Genomic DNA, 23,728 nt, shown 5'->3' on the forward strand with positions numbered 1-23,728 from the left:
CAGCCGCAGTAGCTCCGGCTTCGGGGGATGTCGGGGTGACGGAGGGCTCGCCCTCCTGCAGGCTGACGTGGGAAATTGGGTGAAACACTCTACGTGGGGATCCCTGGGAATCGGCCTGTGTTTTTTTCCCGTTCACTTACAGGTCCAAACATACCCTGGAACATTTTGAATTCACGTTATTGCCTTTCTTTTTATCCCCTCCCCCGGCACATTGAAAAGCCCAGACACAAAAGATAGTTGCAGAGTAGAGCAGAATGTGTTCTGACATTTAAGAGGTTTTCGTTTTTCTTAATCCTTTAAAAAATGCATTTCAAAACATTTTAGCTTGTCATGTAGAGGAATGAAAGCACTTCATTTAGAAACAGCGAAATGAAACATGCTGCTTTCTTCCGCATTCGTTTTACCCTCTTTTTTTTTCCCTCCCGTTTAAATAATTTGTTAGAAATCATGGAGCTGAATGACAATGAACCAGATTTGCATGTTTTGGTAAAGAAAATTGTGACCATAAATGCTAGTCACTTCTGTCTGAAATTATACGTATTTTCAGAAGCATCACATGACAGTGCTATTTTAAATGATGATTAGATGGGTTGAAGATTTCATTCTATCTTCTTTAATGAAACAGATATACAGCAGAACTCAGAAGCTTTCAACCCACAATCTGTTTTCTAAAGCACTGAACTTTAATACATGAAACGGAAGGGGGAAAAAGCAAAAAATGTAAATGCAAGTAAAACATTTCAAGTGCCGTAGAGGACGGTTGAGGACTCTCTCAGTTGCTCAGTGTAATGCTGTGTTGAGGTTTCAAGTCAATGGGAGGTAACAGCAGGTGCTAATTTTCTCTAGATCTGAGGTTTCCACTTTCTTATCCCTACAATCCTAAGGTGAAAAACATCCGAAAAAAAGGAACAAGCTGGGTTTGCCAAGATTTTGATGAGTCCTGCCAGTGTTTGGCCTCAGCCATCCAACTACATTCTCAGCTCAGAGCTCACAGTAATCCCTTTCATGGCGTGAAAACATCTTTGACCTCAATCCATTGGAAACCATTTGCTCTCTAGTGGTGGAGATGCAACCCCTGGATTCTGCAAGGTCTGAGCAAATTCTGTCCCGAGGGCCTCCGGCTCTGTTACCTTACAACTGAACAGCTGTGCTCAAAACCGTCCTGCGCGACCACGTGTCCTGTGATGCACCACCAAGTCCCGGATCTTTGCTATTTGTGGCCACGAGCTGTGGGGCTCCAGTGAAACTGTCGTGATGGGAAATCTGAACCTTGGTATATCTTGGTTCAATGGCACTGAAAGAAAATGAGCAAACAACCCAACCGACTGCATGTAGGCTCTTTCGGGACTTCTTTCTCTCTGAGTAAACATATGCAATGTATTCTGCAGCCAAAAAAAAATATTATCCCTTGTAAATAAGGGCTATTGTATTGAAAATAATATTCCTGGTGTGAGCATCAAATTAATTTGGATTTTTTTTTCAAGTTTTAAAAAATCTGTTTCAAAAGAAACAGATCCGTGTGATCAGAAAAAGGGATTTGGTCTGCATTTTAAGCAGAAGAGTCCAGAGGGATCTAGGGTAAAGTAAAATAACTGAACAGACTTCTCTTTTCTGCTCGAGATGATGGAAGATGTGCAAAATTATGTTGTCAAATTCAAATTATCCAAGCTTAATTCAAAAGAATTCAAAAGCTGAGGCTCCCCAAGCCTGCCAAAAGTTAGACTACCTTGTCTAAATCAATTACTTCAGAATAACCATCTGCTAAAAGTCTGTGCGCTGTAACGCAGCCTCTTGGAATCTTACTACTCCAGCGAGGGAAAAATGAAAATAAAAGCAAGCAGAAGAAATCCCAGGGGACTGTAGCTTCAGGAGGCGAAAAATTGGTGCTTTTTGCTTGCCTGTCTCTTCCCAGTTTCCTGCCCCCTTCGGCGTATGAGAAAGACAAGAAGAGTTTGTGCACTTTGGAAACTCGATAGGAGGCAGCAGCTGATCTTCCCATCACCAGCCTAAAAATAATCCACTCCAGGGCTTGGAGCGGCTTCACTAAGTGGAGGAAAATCCTGCCATCGGGATGATATTGATCACATAGCACAACCGAGTGACAATTTGGGTTGGTATTTTGTTTTTGTGTTTACAAAGGTAAGCTACAGAGTTTGATCTAACATTCAGCAACCAAACGGGGCATGCGATGACCCTCCCCCATTATCTTCCACTAACCACCTCCTCCTCCTTCCCTTTATATCTGTGGGACAGGGCTGCTCCTTGTTCTTTCCTGGGATTACAACTCCAATCTCTTTTTCCTTTTTCCTTTTCCATTCGCAGGCGTTCTCAGCCTTTACCGTCCCCTCCTGCTGATGTTTTCTTTGCTGCTGTTCACAGGGTTACGTTTCTTTTTTTAAACTGTCCTGTCTTGGCATGTGAAGGCGAAGGTTTTGCAGCAGGCAGCGTAGCACGCCGATGCTGGAAATCGCATTGTGTTAAGAAGCTTACCAAAACAGAAAAAAAAAAAAAAAAAAAAAAAGCAATGTATTAGATGTGTGTGAGACCACTGCAGATGTTTGTGTGAAATGCTTTTCAGTGCCAGTAGCCTGTTAGGCACCACTGCTGTGGCGATTTTCTCTGTGTTTGGAGCCTGATCCAAAAACCTACCAAAGTCAATGAGATTCTTCGCACTGGCTTCAGTAACGTTTGGATCGGGCTGCTAGTATACGCCAGTTGGTGGTGCGGATGCTGACCAGTATCAGAGGTAATTCATCACCTTAAGGCCCAAGGTAACTGGGACAGTGCTTAGCAAGGAAGCAGGGTCTATTTAGAATAGGTGGTCACAGCTTACATAGGAATAAAAAGGAAAAAGTTGTTTTTTTTTTTGTAAAGGATCATTTTTGATAAAATAGATTTTAAAGGGGCAGCACTTTTTGCCATTACCTTAGCAGAAGTCTTTGCAAATAATGCATGGACTATATAGAAAACAGAGATTGTGTGAGGTCCAGTGCTTTTAGGAAGCTAAGAAGAAAAGCCTAGTGTGTTTATACCTAGAAAGGAAAAAGATTCAGACCACTAACCTGCAATCTGTGGCAAAACTCACTTAGGCCTTCCATTGTGCTTATCCAAACCTGTAAATTCATAATTTGACCTTAGTTAAAATTTTCTCTGTGAAATTCAAGAAGAAAAGACAAATTCTTGCTTTTGTAATGACTTAATTATTCCAAAGATAAGAACTAACTGCTTCTGTAAAACTGTGTACTTTCTCCATCCTCCATCTGTATGCATACTCATATCTATATATATGTGTTTATATATACATGTATATATGCATATATGGGCATATAATGCACATTATATGTAAGACCAAAAAAAAAAATCTGAACCAAGACCCAAGTATGCTCTGTAAATGGATATATTTTAATTAGGAAGTGCAGCTATTGATTTATTTTTTTTTTTTTAAATATAGGCAACAGAACTACTGAAATAATTTTTTTTCCAAATATCCATATTTCCCCCAAACAAGGTCCACCTGAGGAGTGTGTTTATACTCTTTTCTTTATAGTCATAATTATCTTGCAGAGCATGCTGAACAGAGTGATAATTCAGGTAAGATGAAACTCTTGAATATGAAGACTTTTAAGTGCACTTTAAAAGACCCTAAAGTAATTAAAATGTCTTTAACTACAATTCTTACAGTTCTGCAGTCAGTGAGGATGTTCTCATAATTTTAATGGAAATTTAAGTTATCTGCTGTTTTGCCATTGTCTTCTTTACAATTGCTTATCGAAAATATATCTCAGAAACTGGCTTGGTGCCCTGAGAATCCCCGTTTCTGCTTGTTAAAATGAGATTTGTAAGTGTTTAGCTTCAATGCTACATCATATTAATGTTTACAACTTTGTAATTTTTTTTCTTCCCCAAGCCCTTTTCTTATTCACAGTGAGTATTTATTCCTGAATCTCTCTTGTACTGATTTCCTTTATTATATTATGACAATGACAGTACACCTTAACCCGAAACCAGAAGGTCTCAGCTTGCCAGTGATGGGGGTTTTATGATGAAAATTGAAATGTTTAAAGGACACAAGTTTTTTTAGCTGTTTCATTACAGGATGATCTACTGTTCAGATAGTTCACATCCTCATTAAAGTAAACCAACAGGGAATCAGATTCCCAAATGATGTAAAGGAGAGCTGAAACTTGCCTTCCACTGGCACCATCGTGGGCCCGTCCTCCTGATTGTTCTTTCCATTCCCCTCCTCTGTGAAGTGTTGCTTGTGGTTTTAGCTCGTAGCTGACTGCTCAGCAATGCCCATTTTCAAAGGGAGAAAGAGAAAGCACCTCTGAAAATTTCTGACCTGTTCTAGAGGTTGTAAAGATTGATGTTAAAGTGAGCGATTTGTCAATAATTTTGAAGGTCAAAGGCCTTCCAGCCCACAAGTGTTAAAATGAAAATTTACCTGGTATTTGGCACCCCTGTTAGGGTGCTGAATGTAGCTGGTACTCTCAGATAGCATGTGCTTGTTATCGGAGGATCTTTATCACATCGCTGCGTTTTCCCTGACTGAAATGCTAGGTTAAACCTACTATACTTGGCAACCTTATAATAAAGCATAAAATTCCTGCTGTAATAAGTAGTGAAGCAAATATGTTATACACTTTGGTGTAATCACCCCAGCATAATTTGGTGGCCTACCATATTCAACAGAAAGAGAAATTTTCTCTGGGAAAGCCATTTTTTTGTAACGGCTACGAATAGCGTTGTCTTCTTAAATAAGTATATGAGGATCTCAAGTTATTCTGAATGGCTGCTACTACCTGATGAGAAATAGTGGTCCGTAACTTCAGATGACCAACAAATTTCAGAACAACTTTCTACCCTTTCATCTGTTCTCTTCTGAATATTCATGTTTAAGTTATGTATTTTGTTGTTTTAATGGGGAAGTCAGACTGCTCCCATTTTTTGCAGACTTTGCTGTTCGCTAGACAAAGCCATCAGCCTGTAAAGAAACCTTCAGCTCCAAAGATTACAACCTGAATGTGAGCTTAGAGAAAAGGTCTTGGCAATCCGTATGAGAGGAAGAGGCCTTTGCTTTCCAGTGAATATCTCTTTCACGCGGGTAAAGATTTGCTAAGAGACTAGTGAGCATTTCTCAGCTGTTACATGCCATGGCTCATGGGTCCTGCATGAGCTAACTTAGGAATTGAAGTATGGCAGCTGCAACAACTCAGCGCAGATCTCAAGCTCACTGTGAGCAGGGAACAGCACCATGGTGATATAAGACCATTAATTCTAAGACTGAACTAATACTTGGCGCGGCTCTCCACTAGACCGTGCAGCCTACAGCAAACCAGGCCGCTGCCTACAGCACCAGACTGCTGAGGATGATAAAACCATCTGGCTTTGCTGCTTAATTCACCTATGCACAGTTCTAGGAAGCCCAGCTTTGTGCTACCACTGGTCATGCCAAGGAAGGGGCCTTGGCAGGTGTAAGGGGGCAACTGCTACTAAGGAATGTGATAACCTCTCTGAGTTGCGGCAATCACTGCTTTTCTTTCTTCCATCCCTTGACAACAGAAGTCTCTTCAGCTCCCCTTGTGTAGCTCTGCAGCCCAGTTTTTCCTCTTTGTTCTCTCCCTGCATGCTTACTGTGGCTTAAAAAAAGTCTATCTTCTGCTTTTCGGTAAGGAGAAAATCACCTTTGGCTACACTGTGGAAAACCTTGAGTCAGTTTGATATTCTGACTTGCTTAGGGCTAATTCAAAGGTCTTCAGCATGGCTGTTCATGACAGGTTTAGACTGCTGTTCGATGTGATCAGCATTCTGTATTTGGCAATAATCAACAACTTGTTCTTGAGGAAAATATAAAAAGTCTTCAGTGTATTTAATTACATACTTGCACAATGCTCAGCGCTGAGTGAAACAAACAGCACTTCCTCACATAGGCTTCACCTCTCTTCACCTCTCTACAGACCTAGTTCTGGCTGAAGCCCAGCATTGCCTTACTAGAAGAGTTAAAGCCAATGGAAGAAGAGTTTATTATTATTAAGGGAGCCGAATTTGGTCAGTGATTAGTCATAAAAGTGTTCCATCTTCCTTTCTAGATCCAGCTGAAGTTTTTGATGAGTTACAACAGTAAGCACAACTGCAATTCTTCATGTTTTTTTCTAAATTTGCTGTTCTTCCATTTCACATTTTCATTTCATGAAATGAAATCTTACGGTTTTACAGAAGAGGAAGGAATACTGCCTTTTCACTCTCTTTCATTGGTTATCTGCAGTCAAGATCTTCCAAACTGTCTTCATTTCCAGGCTCAGTTTTTTGAGTGAAAATTTTCAAAACTGGGACTCATTAAAAGTCAGCATAGCTTGGCCTTTTAAAACTCTTTAAATTTTTTAGAATGATTAAAGAACTCTTTAGCCTTAAGTCCCAATACTGAAATACTGTTTGAAAATGAAACTTAGACTCTCAAATTAGTCTGAAGCTTTTGAACAGGTGACTTGCACTGTTTGCAGCCCGAAGAATGTGTTCATCTGTAGCCAGGCTGAACTTTGCAAGCATGGGATTTGAGTGTGGGCAGCAGAAATTTTGCTGTTTTATTGTTAATTTTTCCTTTGAAGAAGACTGAAGATTACAGTTTCCTTGGATGAGCAATTGCATCTGGAAACCTGTCATGGTCCAACTCCCGTTAACTTTGGTGGAGCTGCGCAAGCATCATTGTAAAATGCCCCATACTGTCTAGAGAAGTCAAGGACTTTTCATCTACCTTAGGGACTTTTCTTTCTGTCCTTCTTTGGAAATGAACACAGCTTGTTAAACCTTGAAGCCAATGAAAATGAGCTTCTGGAGGCATGCCCTGCTCTAGCAGAAAGTAATGGCTAATTTCAGCTTTGAACCAAATGGGAGCCTCACTCGCGTTGACTGTAACTGCAAAGCATCCTCCCTTACATGTCAGTAAAATTTAATCCAATATATTTCCTCTGTCTGTGAAACTTGAGCAAAGAAGTAGAAGCTACTGACATGCTTTATGCCTGAGGTGATGGGCCTGAGCATCAGTGCATCTCCAGAGCCTCCTATGTGTGCAAGTTTTCCAAAAAACAGAGCAAGGTCCAGTGGTTTGAGTCACGTGGGCAAAACTGTGGAGGGTGTATTGGATCTGCCTTCTGCACCAGAAGTGGATGAGAAGAGAATGATGGAGTGGTTTCTTGCTCCCTGTGAGGCGCACTGGAGGTAAAATTATTTCTTAGAGCTCTGATGTACTGCAGTGTATTTTCATAGGCCACTCTTGAAGATGCAGAGAACTACTAGCAGCCTGTCTGTGTAAACACCAGAAGGTGTCTATGAAAGTTGGCATACATCAACAGATGTAGAACATGAGTCCTCCACTTCCAGTCATAGTTCATTTCTAGCACAGTGGTGATGGGAAAATGGATGGAAGAAAGGAAGGAAGGGAGGAAGGAAGAATCACTGGACTACTAATGCTTCTACAGTTCTTTTCTATTTCTTATCAGTGCCACGCTGTAGTAGATGTGTGTCCTGAAGTGGGTGCTGCTAAAAAGGGAGGTTGTACCTGGTGAGCATTTTATGAGGCCAAATCATAAGCTGCATTGGGTCAACACAGCATCATGACACCGATCAGAATGTTTTGATAGATTTTAAGCCTGTGGAGGTTTCATGAACATGGTCGCTTGATGTGCTGATTAATGATAAAGCATTTTCTGATTTAAAACCTTGGGAATTTATTGTCAATTACCCTATCTCGTTTCATCGGCAATGCAGTCTTTTGATTTTCTGGGGTTTTTTTTTACAAGCTAACCAACCTAGGCTCTTTGATTTTTCTCTCACTGTAGCAGAAGACAATTAAATTCTACCTCTTTTTTGAAACCAACCTGTAACAAAAGTATTGTGAATAGGCTGCTTATACCTACTCTTGAAAATTATCATCGGTATGATGGGCACTGTCTCTTTACATCGGTATTAAAAATAGGACCAGATTCTTTCCTCAGCCCTGCCAATGTGCAAAGGACAGTTGGTTTTAAGAGTGTGTTATTGGATGGACTCCATCACAAAACTAGGCACAGCACAGGTTCTTGGGGAGATTCAGATGTGACTCTTGAAAGATGCATCTTCCTTGAGAGCTTTTAGGCACTGTTGTTTTAGGTGTAACATGAAACCTCTACAAACTGATGGTAGGTCCTAGCTAGCAGGTAGCACTCTCCATGCAGTTAATAGTCCTTTCTTCCACAGGAGCATCTACTGCCTGTATTCCATTTCCCTTCCAGAAAAATGGAAAAAACAACAGTTCCCTTAGCTTCTCTTGGACATGGTTTTAATCCTTTCTCCCAGATTTATTTTTGACTAGAAGCCAAAAGCTACACTGGAAGTCAATGGTTCAGTGTTCATTTGAACCCAGGATCCTCCTGCCTTTCGGTACCAATCTAACCCCTAGACCACAACAGCATCTTACGCTGTCTCAGAAAAGAGTCCTCTTTGTGGGAAAGGGAGGAAAATTCCCAGCAGAACTCCCTTGGACCTCTGACCTTCGATAAAAATGAGGAAACAACACTTATGATTTTCAAGAGATTATCATTACTATTATGTTTCTCTTAAAGGAGACATGTCAAGCTTTTACAAATTAAAAACAAACAATCTCTGTGTAGTTTTTTGAAACGTTCCATATTTGTTTTGCTAACAACTCCTCAGTCTGTTCAGACAGCATTCATGTTAACATAATGTTTCTTGTGTGTTAGTAGCCATACGCATTTATGAATATACTTTTATATAAAAATAAAACGATAGAATGATAGTGGTTATATCACTCTCTTCGTTATAGAGAATGGGCCAAACTCTGCATCAAATTGTGTTCTACTGAAGATTGAGTGGGTGTCCTGTCAGCTTTTGCTCCACAGTAAGTACATGCATGCATTTTCACAGGATGCGGTCCACCATATGACTCTGAGTTATGCTTAACTTCCAGCAAATCTCAGACCATAAATTGCTGATATGTTTGGGAAAGGGACTGCATTTATCACATTCTTTTCAATGAAACACCGTTACAAATTTCACTGATGTATTTCAATGTGGATTATGCTTTTCAGATCCAGCAAAAAGTTAGTTAAAACAAAAAGGGGGTTTAGCAGAGGTTCAAAGTCCCTCTTTGAACTCTGTGTTCTTTTGAAGATCTGTATGTTTCTGCTCTGTCTAAGGGTATACTTGAGTAGTTTATGCTTACCTTCTTATGCTTACCTTGTTTAAACAACTAAGCTCATAGAACTAATCTGAACTATTTGAGGAAGGAAGGAAAAGCTTTTTCTCCCGGTTCAACTAACCTTTTTTTTTTAAACTGTGTTCATGCATTTTTTGCATGTCTGTATTGTTCTCATTATGAAAAAATTATTAATGCCAGTGTTGCTGCAGAAAGCATACACTTTGCTAAATTAAAGATACTCTTCACATTTTGTATGCAAAATTTGGAAAAACAAATGCGAGCAAATGAGTTTACACAACCTATTCTACAGCATTATGTTGCTGTGTATAAGCCTTGAGCAAAGAAATCAGCAAGGAAACATTTTGGTTGCAATCTTGTTTCATCTTCTTATAAAGAAGAATGAATAAATAAACGATGCACAGGTTGATAAAAGCCAGAAGCTGGCCGTAATTCTGGGTCATACTGTGGCCCACACTCTGTAAGCACGAACACATAAGCTTATCTTGGTGTACAAAGATAATCTCATAAGAAATCATGGAAATCAGAGGACTGCTTAGATGAGGCTAAGCACGTTCATAATCATTTGCAGGATCAAGCATAAATGCTGATTTACTGCCTATGCAATCTTTGATACAACCTACTTTGATTAAGAGTTTGGCAATTATCTGTAGTGACTAGTATATGTGACCATTGTTCTATGTGACAATGGAGAAATACAAAATATCAGTGAATGCAAAGCTACCAAATCACAAATATCAAAGGTTCAGAGCTTGCACTGAGAACGTGGTGCAACAAATCGTATGAACAGAGGTGTTGCACAGAAAATGTTGGCTCATCAAAGAAGCAGTAACATACAGGAATCAGCTTATGTGCATTTGAGTTCTCTTGTGAAAAGTGGAAATAATTTTTTTAAAACTTTTATTCTTTCTCTATATTCTCATAGAGCCTTTGCAGCATAACATTTGTGCATATAATGAACACTAGAAGACATAGCATAGTGTATTTAATAAATAGTACTTATAATAAATAGTAAATATAAATAATATTAACTAAATAGAAATAATATTATTTTAATATAAACACAGCCTTCCTTCTCATGTGCTTATACTTGACGGAGCCCAAAAGAATTTTTGAAATATAACTGAGTTATTCTCTATGGGTTGTTCAGTGTGCTCCTTCTGTATGTCTTTATTTTGTTTTATTTATTTTGTGTTTGGCTAAAGAGAATGCTAGCAGTCTTAGTAGTCAACTACTCTCTCTTTTTTGTAGTAGTCAGACCTTCTGGAAGCGATGAGGCTCGCGTTTTGTGGTAACGACAATGCTTCAGCCTATAACATCACTGCTGGTGTCCTAAGAAATGTCTGCTTTGTGGATGCCCTCAACTTGGTTCCCCATGTCTTCTTGCTATTTATCACCTTCCCAATTTTGTTTATTGGTGAGTTAGTCAATGGAGCTATGCAATCCTACAAACACTTAAACATGTATTTATACTCGGTGATGTTTATATGTGCTTGGATGCCTGTGGTGCAAACCGTTAGATGCTTTGTATTTATTAATTTTAAAAAGAAGAGACAGAATGGCTTGACCCAGAGGATATGACGCCAACCCGCTTGAAATGTTGGGAATTCTAGATACAAATCTGAACTAAGCAGCATGTAAAGATGGATGAGAACCAGAGAAATCAGATCCAAATGCTTTGAAACTTCTCACTGGAGTAGTTTCCTTCAGATTTGAAATTGGCAGCTTGCAACCTTTGCTATTATTAGATATTAAAAGACTTAGGGCAGTGGGTCTGAATTCCCTTCAAGTTATGTGAATTTCAGAGAAAATCCAAAATGTGCAACTTGGATCGAAGCCTGGAAGTGTAAGAAGCTTTTAAAACAGAATAATTACTTCTTTTCCCAACATTTGTAAACACAAGTAAAGCAAAAGAGAATCTTTTTCCTCAGGAATGAAAATAAGAAAAATCTCTCTTGAAGAATTAAGGACATATATTCTTGTAAAAAGTCCCATCTAATCTAGTACTCTAATGATACTTTTTCTCTATGGTTGTTTCTTTATCCCTGTTATTTGCAGTGATGAAATAGTTACAATTTAATACTTTTTCAGCCCTGTCAAACAGTGGCATTGTAACTGATCGTAGGAGATAAAGATACTTGAATAACCATCAAAAGGCAATACGTATTAATAAAAATAAATATCCTCCCAACAGCTGCATGAGAAATGGCATGTCGGTTCTTCCATGTTACCTTCCTGGTGTCACATATATACATAGTAATATGTTTCTTCCACAAGGAAGGCTTGAATTTGGGACTATATTCAAACTGGAGATTTAAGGACTTCCATTATGCAAAAAGACTCTGAAGTGATTTGATAATAAGCTACAGGAAGCTGTGAGCTAAGACACTCGGTACATAGTGATCAAAGGTATAACAAGATCCAGTGACCGAAAACTAATTAAATAATTAAGCAAGGGAATAAGAAACAAGTTCTAACAAAAGAATAACTAAAGACAAGAAAAAAACCCAAGGGTTATGGTGAACTCTTTCCAGTAGTGCTGGATCTTTACATCAGTGCCAACTCTTGCTTTGAGATGAAATGCAAGTCATCCTTGAATTACAGGTTTTCTGCAGAAGTGTTTGGTGAAAACTCAAAGCAAGGTCTGAGGGCAGAGGTAATATTTTACAACATTCTGTGTTATGCATCAAGTGGTAGCAGACTGCTTTAATTTTTTTACAGGTGTTAGCCAATTAATTTTGAAATGGTGTTGCAGCCACTGCAAATTCCCTCTATTTTCTAACAATGTTAGGAAAAAAAACATAATGGTTTAAATTGTATGGTAGGTATGTATGTATGTATGCAATTCTTTGTTTTCTATTTTGTACCTTGATTATCAGGACAAATAGTTGTTGAACAGAGCATTAAAAGCCAACTGGAGGCCACAGTATTGACTGACTCCAAAACTGAAAATTGATGACGAGCCGTGTTTGTGCAGATGTATGGGCAAAGAGGAAATAAAAATGAAAAGCAGCTTGGAAGAGACAAAGACAGGAGCAAGGTCAAAGAAAGCCACATTAGATTAGGAAAATCTCAGGAAACTATAGAAAAAGCTTGAGATAGATATGGAGAAGAGAGAATGTTCTGTTCCTGCAGTACTTGCATGTTAAACAAGGATGAAATTGTGAAATCCTAACAGTTTCCAAGAATGAATAAATCTGGGCTCTGGTTTATGTGTTTCCTGATGAGCCTCTAGACATGATGAGATGCTGCATCCTTGTGTATCAAAAGCATATCCTGGATTTTAAACTCAGGGTGGGGTTTTTTTTTTTTTTGTTTTCTTCTGTTTTGTGTCTTTACTTTCCCATAATGTACTGTTCTTGGAATTCTCTATGGGTTTCAGGAAGTCTGTCATGGAATTTCGTGAGTAAGAGGGACACATACTGCCATTTGGGCTGTCTGACTCAGGACAGCCCTTTACAAGGGTGGCAAGGGACAGAGGCCAAAGCAACACAGTAACATCCCCAGTCAGTCCCCAGCTCTCCCCAGCACTGTCACATCCCTCAGGTCCTTAGTGCCCCGCTTCTTGCCAGGTTGCTGGCCTCAGAGAGGATCTCGCCTGAAAAGGATAGGTGCCATCTGAGGTGATGACATGGAAATAGGCTTCAAGATTAATTTCTTGATTAAATCAGCTGAGTCCTGGTGCTGTGCTGGGAGCTTTAATGTGCCAGGAATGTACAGGGCAAGAAGGCTGGGCTGTGCCTGGGGAGCGGAGACTGGGAAACTGCTGCTCCACATCCCCTGAGACAGTGTTCCCAACCAGGCCTGAGACAGAGATAATAAATTTTAGTGATTTGAAGTAAATATATCTCTTTGAGGCCTCATTGGAGGATGTAACTTTTATATTAGTTGAAAACTTTGCCCATTCTTGTCTATGACTGGGAAAGACATGATGACGCCATCACTTAGGATCTGTCAGTCCCTGTTATGTGAGGGTAAGACTCTGAGATGTTTCTTTTGGTTTTCTCATCTTTGTTCTTGGCCAGGGACCTCTTCTCTTTGTGATTGTGGGAACTCTGCTGTCCCATTGTCTACAGGGTTAGATCGAAATTATGGGAGGCTATGTGGCAACTCAGACACTCCTGGGACATCTTATTAGTAACAACAGCCCCCATAGGCTTGTAGGGGTTCTGTATTGATTGCATACTATTAAGTGTGACCTATGGATTAGAATAGGGAATTGATAACCAGATCAGTCACTGGCTGGCTGTGTGATAACTTACTATTATTTCCCAGGCTGGGGAAGCCAAAGCTCCAAAGTCCAGATTCACCACAATACCTGGCTGCACTTCCCTGGACACAACCTGCGGTGGATCCTGACATTCACCCTCCTGTTCGTACATGTGTGTGAAATAGCAGAGGGCATCGTTTCCGATACGTAAGTGACGGTGTTTGGTGGATAGCCAAACTAGTTGCATTCATGATTGTATAGTGTTAATGTGTGATGGGCTGGCGAGTAAGGCGTAAGGAGTTTTTCCCCAAAAAAGATGGCATCATTTTATGACCTGACGGGATTTTAATGGGATGAAGGTGAAATGATCGTTCTTAGAACTTTGTTATTCTCCTCTCAAGCTATAATGGCAAGTAAATACTGACGAAAGTTAAAGCATTCGCATAGGAAAAAATCTTTTTGTCTCTAGGAAAGTTGTATTTGTCCTCTTAAACAGATTTGCAGAACACTTAGGAATGTAACAATGGTGAAAAAAGACAGCAAATTTACTAATTTATACCTTATTTATTTTCAGACAAATGAAATCTCGCCATCTGCATCTCTTTCTACCAGCTATAATGGGATTTGTGGCTGCCACTGTATCCATAGTCTATTACCATAATATTGAAACATCTAATTTTCCAAAGTTACTGTTGGGTAAGTCTAAGTCTGATATTTATTTACTCTTACAAAACCGATCAGTTTAGCCAAAGTCAGCTTGCATAGATTGAAGAGGATGGTGAAATGTGTGATAAAATTAAAAGAGAAGAACAGTTCTCTGCTTTTTGAACTAGTATTATTGCAGGAGTTATCGCACCTTTTATAAGGTACACACTGAAAACTGTTCTAAAAAATGATCGCAAAAGGAAAAGCACTGTATTTCTAGCATGAGCTTTTAGCTGTTTTTTTAACACTGCTCATTATCTTGAGGCAAAAACTTGTGTTCATTCAAAAGGGCTATTTTAAAAGGCTGCTTTTAATAGTAATCCAATCACAAACCATCCTGTGCGGATGGCTGTTGTTTCTCAGCATCCTTTGCAGTTGATTCTGAGATTATGCAGTCTACTGTCTCAGTCAGGAAATGGTCAGAAGAATTGGACTAGACATTGCAGGATAGTGTTTCACGCAAGTATACCGTCCAAATTACCTATAACTCAACAACCTAAACGAGCCACTGACAGATACAAGACAGGACGCAGAATATAATTAAACTATATAAACTCTTTTTCAACCTTAGCACGTTTCCATATGCTCACCTGGGATGCACCCTGCTTTTTCAAAGCAGCAAGATGATATTTGTCAAGTTAAGTGACTTTTACTTCATTTAAATAACAAAGTTCACCTGCAGATTGCCTTCAGTGGACTTTTGTAATTCTGCAAAGACCCACCATTGTGAATGTCTTTGAAGGGTGATGGCCCAGGAAAGAAAACAGTGACTTCAGAAAAGGAAGTACAAAGCGAATCTCTTGAACCTGAATTCCTGACTTTGGCTGACATCACGCATCACCAGCCTGCAGGCTGGTGATAGACCAAATCACCGTGCCTGCATTGCACTAAGCCACCAAATTTTTCTGTTTGAGACAGCTAAAACTTCTGCAGCAATGGTGTAGTTAATTTATTTATTTATTTATTTTTAATTGTGCATGTGTACCTGTTTTACAGCTCTCTTTCTTTACTGGATAATGGCCTTTGTCACCAAAACAATCAAACTTGTCAGATACTGCCAGGATGGTGTGCCTTTTTCGCAGCTGCGTTTCTGCATCACTGGAATTATGGTCATTCTCTATGGGCTGCTGATGGCTGTGGAGATCAATGTCATTCGAGTTAGGGTATGTGGTTTCTTTATCAGGATCTGAATAAATGTCAGTAGTATCTTGGGGATGAAGATGGGTCTTAAGTCCCAGTAACTCTGGATTGTGTCAAGTTTATGCCTAAGTTTAGCTTAGCCGTGAATGGCTGGTTAATTCTGTAGAAATCAAAGGGACCTGGCATCTCTTTAAAATGTGTGTCCTTGATGTGTCTCCTGGACTTGGTATGTATGTGTGCCTGTGTATATGTATGCACACAGAGAGTGGATGCATATTTGTACAGAGACATACACGTGCACATTTGTTCATGTAAGTTTATATGTGTATCTGTATGTAATCTATACAGTATATGCTATGTTACTGCAGATAAACTATATGCGTAGTGAATGTAGAAGTTAGCATACGTTCTTATCCACGATAATTTAAAATATAAATATATCCCAAGAATTCTTTTTTGTTGTTGTTGTTCAGATAGAGATAGGTGGCATTGATAGGCTACAGAGCTGTGTCCACGTCCCATATTGCTCAATTTCTTGCCAGTTATGCTGTCAAAATGGAAATGCTCCCATTTACATGCAAATTTATATTTAAATTCAATGTATAATTACCTTTAAATGCAAATTTGACACTGTAGTTTTATTATACATAATTTTTACTAAACATTACCATTAACAAATTGATTCCTGAGCAAATGCTGTCTATTTTCTCCTCTCCAGAGGTATGTATTTTTCATGAACCCTCAGAAAGTAAAGCCACCAGAGGATCTACAGGACCTGGGGGTGAGGTTTCTGCAGCCGTTTGTCAATTTGCTCTCAAAGGCAACTTACTGGTGGATGAATACTCTTATCATATCTGCTCACAAGAAACCTGTGGACCTAAAGGCGATCGGAAAGCTTCCAATTGCGATGAGAGCACTGACAAATTATGTTTGTCTCAAAGAAGCGTATGAGGAACAAAAGGTAACCAAAGGTGTTCATGGCACTGTTTGGCCTTAGAAACTATAGTGTCGCTTTGAATGTTTTCTGCTTCTATGAAATCCCAGTTTTAGGAATTTTTAACTTAGGACTGTTTGTTCCAAGGTGAAACTTGGCTTAGGAAGTTCCAATCCAATGGTTACTGTTTGGTTTTAAGTGAATTTACAGCAGGGGACAGTTGCCAGATTGAGAGCAACTGGAAACTAAAACCGTAACAGACTGATCACTTGCTAGATTTCATTTTAAAAGTGAAAGCTTTGTTTAAATCTTAGCTACTTATGACAGCATCTTAAATTAGAAGACATTCTGTCCATAGTTTCAGCTGGCAACACTCGTCTTCAATTTTTTTTCTCCAAAAGGAGAAATAGCCGAAAACACACGTCAAAAATAGCCAAAACAGTGGTGTCTTAATAGCATTTTAGTCACCAGTCCAAAACCCAGCACCATGTGGGCTGCTGTGAAGAAAATTAACTTCATCCCAGCCAGACACAGTACAAAAAACGTGGTTGGGCAAACTCACTGGGTAGGACAGGAGTTTCCAGAGAAACTTCTGGATGCATTCAGGCAAAAATGTGGCATTTAATTTGTGCTTATAGCTGGTGATTTCTGCCAAAAAAAGAGAAATTTTGTTTTGCAGAAAGAAGGAAGGATTCGAGAGCCTGCCTCCCTGATCTGTACATACACATCAATTCTCAAGCATAAACAGAGAGAATACAGGCATTCAGAGGCCGCTTTGGAAAACATAGCAAGTAGTGCAAAAGCATATAAATCCCATTCCTGCACACTCCAGATAAACGTGTTTCCATGAAGTGTACGGTTGAGAACAGCAATACGAGAGGAAGCCAGGAGGAGCAGCTCTCTGCTCCCAGCAGCTGCTGCTGGAGCTGCAGGCTCCTTTCTGTGCCCTCTGAAACAAAACCATAATCAGTACAATTGTTTCTATTTTAATAGCTCTAGGTTGCTTCTCTCTCCTTTTGTAGTCGATGCTTACTGAGACTAGAGACCAAGACCCTTCTGCTTTAAGCAGAAAACTACTGAGTCATTGGAACTGAGCTTTTCACAGCAAAGGCGAAGGGCATCCCTTAGACCAGCTCCTTAAAGAATCATAGAATGGTTTAGGTTGGAGAGGACCTTGAAGATCATCTAGTTCCAACTCCCCTGCCATGGGCAGGGACACCTCCCACTAGACCAGGTTGCCCAAGGCCACACCCGGCCTGGGCTTGAACACCTCCAGGGATGGGGCCTCAACAACTTCTTTGGGCAACCTCTTCCAGTGCCTTACCATCCTTAAAGTAAAAAATTTCTTCCTAATATTTAATCTAAACCTGCCCTCTTCCACTTTAAAGCCATTCCCCCTCATCTTATCACTACCTGCCCTAGTAAAAAGTCCTTCCCCAGCTCTCCTGTAGGCCCCTTTTAGGTACTGGAAGGCCATGATAAGGTCGCCCCGGAGCCTTCTCTTCTCCAGGCTGAACAGCCCCACCTCTTTCAGCCTTTCCTCATAGGAGAGGTGCTCCAGCCCTCGGATCATCTTCATGGCCCTCGAAGAAGCATTCGGTGCCTAAATCTTACTTAAAGACACCAAAGAGTCTTAGGCACCTACATGCCCCGAAGATCAGGGTCTCTGTGCCATTCTTAATGCCAGGTATGATGAGTGTGTGCAAGCATTTCTCTGTAGCTTGTTTACATCTGCAGATACGGTGTGTGCCTGCACAAATACGCGGTTCAGATGCCAAAAGGCAAGTTAAGTGTGCTATTGCTCATGTGTATGAACGCAAACTTTCAGTGTGTAGTCTCTCTCCGCGTGCGTCACACACGTATGAAGACTTGCATAAATGTACCCATGCCGTTACATGCACCTACATTTATAAAGCTGGCTTACATCAGATATTTTGGTTTCCATAGTTATTTGAAGTCTTGAGATTACCACAGCCTCTAGCACATTTGTGCTAATATTCGAGAACAGGCTGTAACCCTAAAGTAAACTGATACTTCATAGATAAAGTTAAAGTAAACCAAGGGGCTGAAGCCAATCTGAAGAGCCAGGCAGTGTAACTTGCTGCAGTTCACTCCCACAGACAAATGTGTTGCCTTGTGCATGGCTGGGCCAGAAAACAGCCACAGAATTAGGAAAATTCTTCAGGTTGAAGCATGGTCTGCGATCTGGAAGAGGTGATAAGTCACTGTCTCTGCTGCCAGGATGTATTTTACACTAATCTTCTGCAGCTGGTGAGGGGACCCCCCCAGCATCCTCTGGATTAAGTGGGGTTACCCCTGCCTGCCCCTGGAGATAGCTGATCTCAGCTGCACTCCATGGTGCTGCAGAAAGAATGCTTCTGTTTCTTTCCAAACCCTTCTTATCACGCCTTGATGAAAGACGCTGAACATCACCACGAATATTCTGTATTGTAAAATGTCTTTGAGATATAGCTCATGTGACATTGGCCCTTCTGCATGCTATGAAAATTGAAACCAGCTGAGGTTCTCTACCAAATAATAGCATGAGGGAAATGAGTCAGGTTAACTTTTGATGACTGTTTTCTCAAAATCACTGTTTTCCACACCTGTGTCCCAGGCATACAGGAGCGTAAACTATAGGGTCTGAGATTAACTTTTTATGGCTGCTGTATTCTGCTAAAATAGCATATTGCCACTTGTGTAACCATGAAGCCTGTGAACTTTGGGTTCAACCTTTGTTTGTTTTCTTTGATGTCAGTGGACAACTCCTGAAATCCACATTCAACTATTTAGACAGAATTCTTCTGGCTCCTACCATATGAAAGTTTGCCCACTGGCACATGAGACCTAAGCTAACATCTGAATTTGCTATTCTATTAGAGTTTTTTTTACATTTTCAAATTTGCATCAAGGAATTCTTAGCATTACAAATACATTCACTACTCAAAATTCTTTAGTTATAAGTAATTTTTTCAAAGCATCAAGTGATTTCATTTTAATTTGACTTTCATGCTACATGGTATTTTATAGAATTTTAAAGCAAGTTATCAGTAATTTTATTGTAATATTAAGTAATACAAACCAACACAATACAAGACTAAATAACTGGTGATCGATAGTCTAATTGGCTATTAGTCTGGTGGTTGCTACTGCAAAAGGCATTAAGATATAGGTCATTTGTTACTGTTTTTATAGATAGTTTATGTTTGGCAACGTAGCATAACACAGGATACCATAAGAAAACAACATAGCATATGTTCTTTTGAATTAGCATATAATATAAAACTCAAGGTAGAACAAGCTCTTTTGATAATTAAGTTTACTTAAATATGTTGTTTGAGTTTTTTCCTAAACAAAGTATTGCCAGAACCCCACATTGTAATTGGCTTTCCTTATCTCATTTTTTCCTGCCATCAGTAAATATTCTAAAAGATGGACATGCTGTATTTTCTTGCTTTTCTGGACAGAACCAGAAATACCTCATCTTACGCTATTTTTATCATACCTTTCTAAGAATCCTGGAGAATTTCTAACTGTGGATAGGAAGGTTGCTTCTGCAGAATAAGCAGTGATGCATATCATACGCATAGGGTTAGGCCCATGACCTTAAATTCATATATTCTCTTTAATATAGGTTCGCAGTTCCTACTATATTAATGGACATTTTGGCTGAAGATAAAGAATAAGAATATAAAGAAGTCCTTAATGATATACAATGAAATTCTCACAGCCAAATTTTTGGACCAATGTAATATATGTGGGTAGTACTCGTCACATAATTGCTCCCCCCCACCTCCCTGAATTTGATCCTGTTTCTGTTGTTGCTTGGGTTTTGTTTTGCTTTCTACACAAGTGGTGTAGATGTTTCAAACCACAGAGTAGTACATCATACATCACATATCCCAAAATAGATTTAGCACATTGATAGTACATTTGGTTTACCCCATCAACCAAAATCCCATGTAATTTGCTCTGACAGTTAATAGAAAGTTTTACTTTTGGGATGGTGTAATAGTAAATGCAATTTTTAAAGTCAAGGACCATCAGAATTTCCTATACCTGCTATTCATGTGCCACTGTGGATCTTACCTGCTATGGAAAAAAAGAAATGGAAGGAAAGTATGTTAGATAGCTAGAAATTACAGGAAGAGAGTGTTGCCCTTCAACATCAGGCTGACACTGAGTTACAGCACTAAGGGAACAGTCAGTTTTCCATATTGACTGAGGCGTACCTTCCAGGTGGCTCGATTTGCCAGCAAGTGCTGTCTCACTGCCCTTATTTCAACTGTTGAGTGCAGAAGGTAGAGAAAACTACAGTGATTTAAAAGGCAGGTGACAAAGACAAGGAAAACCTAAGCAAATGCCACAAATGAGAACAGTGGTCCAGCCTGGGAATTCACACAACAACAAATTCTGCCAACCACACCAACAAAAATAATCCTTGCAAATTTAAACAAGGTACTGACATGCATGGATGTGTAAACTGGTTAAGCTGACATTTGTGTTGGCTGCAGCTCTTCTCTGTCTTTAGTACTCTAACCAGACAGAGTTTTTTATTTAATTCTTATGACATTGGCCACACTTGCAACTGTGGAGTTACTGAAATACGTCAGTGTTCTTCAGTAATGAGTGGTGATTGACAGATCGTCCTTCAGCACCTAAATAAAGGATAGGATTGGCACATACAACATATGATGCAAGCCAATAGCATTGGCCTTAAGAACCATTCTGTATTAGAGTTTAAGATTAGAAAAAAATCCTCTCTTCTTTCTCCCCCGTCCCCATTAGATGCTTCAGCTAATTTGAAGTCTTGATTAAAAAAGAAGAAACGGCAATAGAGATTATTAGGTAGTTTATTTCTTCTGGTGAAAAGTAAGTAGACTTCTTGTAGTGATGACAATTATGTGAATTTTGTAGTAGTAGTGAAAATGGCTATTGAAATAGCAATATCTTATAAATGAAATAAAGATTTACCATTGCCATTTACCAAATTTACCATTAATTGAATGCCCAGAATAATACGTGCAATTTTTTCCAAAAGACGGCAGATGTGTTTTCCTAAAAAGTTAGCTTAGCTCCTATCAAGCCATTAAAGTGCAGATTGTTTATTTGAGGAGGATGACAGTAGCCTGTGCAGAGCTAGCTTAAAACCCATTAGGCAACAAATTCAAACCCTTTTGTCTAGGAAACTCACATGAGGCTCTTGTTTGCTTTCCCTCATCAGAAGAAGCAGTTTCATTCTTACCGCTTTCTGAAATGTTAGCTTTAATTTGTCCCCGTGCTGCTTATTTCTCTGCACTAAGCTTCTTGGCATTGGGTATGACCAGCCTGGCTTAATCTCTAGAAGCCAGTGAGCAGCTAGCTGGCCCACCTGTATGCTTGTACATTTGTGGCACCGTGCACATATCCTCTCACTGTTGAAGTGGTGTAAAAGGAAAAACAGAGAAAAGAGGAAAAAAAGACATGAGATGGCCAGGCAGGCTACAGGCATACTTGCTTTTCTTTGGCTAATTTGCTGGGGCAGGAGGTTGTTACTACTGGGTTATACTTAAAATGTCTCTGTGAATGCTCAAGAGGGCTTGGCTTGGGTTACAACTCGCAGGCATCTGTGCTACTTGAAAAATGACAGATGCATTTTTAAAGTGTCAAAAGCTGCTGCCTGAAGCGCAAGGAAGCACTCTGCAGACCATGGGTCTGTTAAGTAAAACTCCTTCTTCTGTAGATTAAAAGGATCTCAGAAATATCAGAAGTCCTGTGACTAGATACAGAGATATCTGCTGGTTGGTGGTTTAGGGCAAGAATTGTCATATTGCATAGAGTCACAGAAGTGAAAGCTAGAAAGGACCCTTAGCTGATTTAATCTTACCTCCTGACATAGCCTGTTACTTACACTTTTTTGAGCCCAGTAATTAGTGACCGACTGAAGTGTGTCTTCCTGGCAGGCATCCAAGAGGTAGAAAAAATCCAGAAAAATTAAATTAAACTATATTCTTTCAGGTGTCTGTCCATGTTTTTTCCCTCAATCCCTTTCTCACATCAGAAGCCGTTACTCGATCAAGTGGTTTCACAGCTACTGTGAAAGCGAAGATTACCCAAATGAGCAAAGGGCTTGAAAGGTCAGACCTTTTCCTCACCACACATGTGACAAGGAGCAATGGCTATGTGCCAGTACGATTAATCTGTGTTTGCATTCCTGTGTTCAGAGGTTCAGAAAAGTGGTAGGATTTAGAGGTGAGGAGCCACAGTTACTAAGAGGAGGCAGAATTTGAATTTTTGGTGAAGAATGTTCGAAATCTGTTGATATGTACATGTTTGCTACCTCATCCACTCCAAAACACCCTCCAGGAACCATTTGGGCATCCAGACAGGAACGAAATGGAAGTTGCCGTATAAAGCCAGGGAGGCCTCTTCTTGGTGCATTGATACCTGTTTTTCTGTTTTCCAGAAAAAGGTCGCAGACCAGCCCAATCGGAGTCCCTCCATATGGTTAGCCATGTACAGTGCTTTTGGAAGACCAATTCTTCTCAGCAGCACGTTCCGTTACTTGGCTGACCTGCTGGGTTTTGCTGGGCCACTATGCATTTCGGGCATTGTCCAGGGCTTCCAGAATACAACCAATAATACAAATACAACCGAAAAGGTAACCTGACAACATGGATTGAAAAACTTTGTTTGGTATTAGTTCTAGATTCATATCAGGTATTCAATATGCCTGGCTGCTGGCTTTTATATGTCTATGATCATCATTGTATTATTTCCTTGTTTCTTTCAAGCAAATTGTGGGTTTTGGTTGTTGTTTTTTTTTTTTCTGGGAGACAGTCAAGTTATAAACTTGCGTAGTGGAAGTCTTTGGTATGAATGCAACACAGGTAGTAGAGGCTTCTGCCAGTTGCCCAGCTTTCTGCCTCTTGGTGGAGTCATCCCTGCAGTTCTGGGGAGAAGGAACAGCTTTTCTGCTCCTCTTCAACTGTGTCTCCTCATTTCAGGCAGGACACCCGCTGGTGGTGCCTCAGGGATGCATCCAGCAGGCACGAGCCTGGGAATTTTGCTTAATTTCTGTCCATTTGTAGTTCATTGACAGGTTTGAGCTCTCTGAAATCTGTTTTCCACTGGGAAGCCGAGAGTAGTCACTCCCTGTCTGGGACTGATTATGCTGCTTGTTGTTGTGATGAAGTGCATTGGCATATGTGAGAAGTTGAAAAGCATCCCCTTTATTGAATGGCATTCTTGATACTAGAGATGCACAAAAAATGCTAGTTCACAGCTCATTTCAAGTTTCACCGAGACTGAACTTTCAGAGATCACCTCTAAGCACAAGCAAGTCTCTGATGCAGAATATTTTCTATCATAAGAAAAAGAATTTATTAGTAACTAGTGAAAAGATACAGGTAAAATTATTTTACTAGCTGACAGCAGAGAAGGTAAGATGAAGAAATTTTCCTACATCTGTCTTCTGATAGGGAAACATCTCGATACACTTTATGCAGTGAGTGTTTGTATTTGAATGAGCAGATAGGTATGTAATGGA

General features: G+C 39.8%; 1 protein-coding gene across 1 annotated transcript in view; it reads left to right on the forward strand.

The window, feature by feature from the left end:
- The first annotated feature begins 2,031 nt into the window (after positions 1–2,031).
- The window catches only part of ABCC9 (ATP-binding cassette, sub-family C (CFTR/MRP), member 9), a 76,580-nt gene continuing 54,883 nt past the window's right edge, over positions 2,032–23,728 (forward strand). Inside the window, exons 1-7 of the mRNA XM_009879670.1 lie at positions 2,032–2,139; positions 10,463–10,628; positions 13,487–13,628; positions 13,996–14,117; positions 15,123–15,289; positions 15,985–16,227; positions 22,646–22,840. Of these exons, the coding sequence (XP_009877972.1) occupies positions 10,484–10,628; positions 13,487–13,628; positions 13,996–14,117; positions 15,123–15,289; positions 15,985–16,227; positions 22,646–22,840 (1,014 nt within the window). The 5' untranslated portion in view covers positions 2,032–2,139; positions 10,463–10,483. The remainder of the gene's footprint in view (positions 2,140–10,462; positions 10,629–13,486; positions 13,629–13,995; positions 14,118–15,122; positions 15,290–15,984; positions 16,228–22,645; positions 22,841–23,728) is intronic.

This window comes from Charadrius vociferus, unplaced genomic scaffold, assembly GCF_000708025.1.
Source record: "Charadrius vociferus isolate BGI_N301 unplaced genomic scaffold, ASM70802v2 scaffold90, whole genome shotgun sequence".
NCBI classification, from domain to species: domain Eukaryota; kingdom Metazoa; phylum Chordata; class Aves; order Charadriiformes; family Charadriidae; genus Charadrius; species Charadrius vociferus.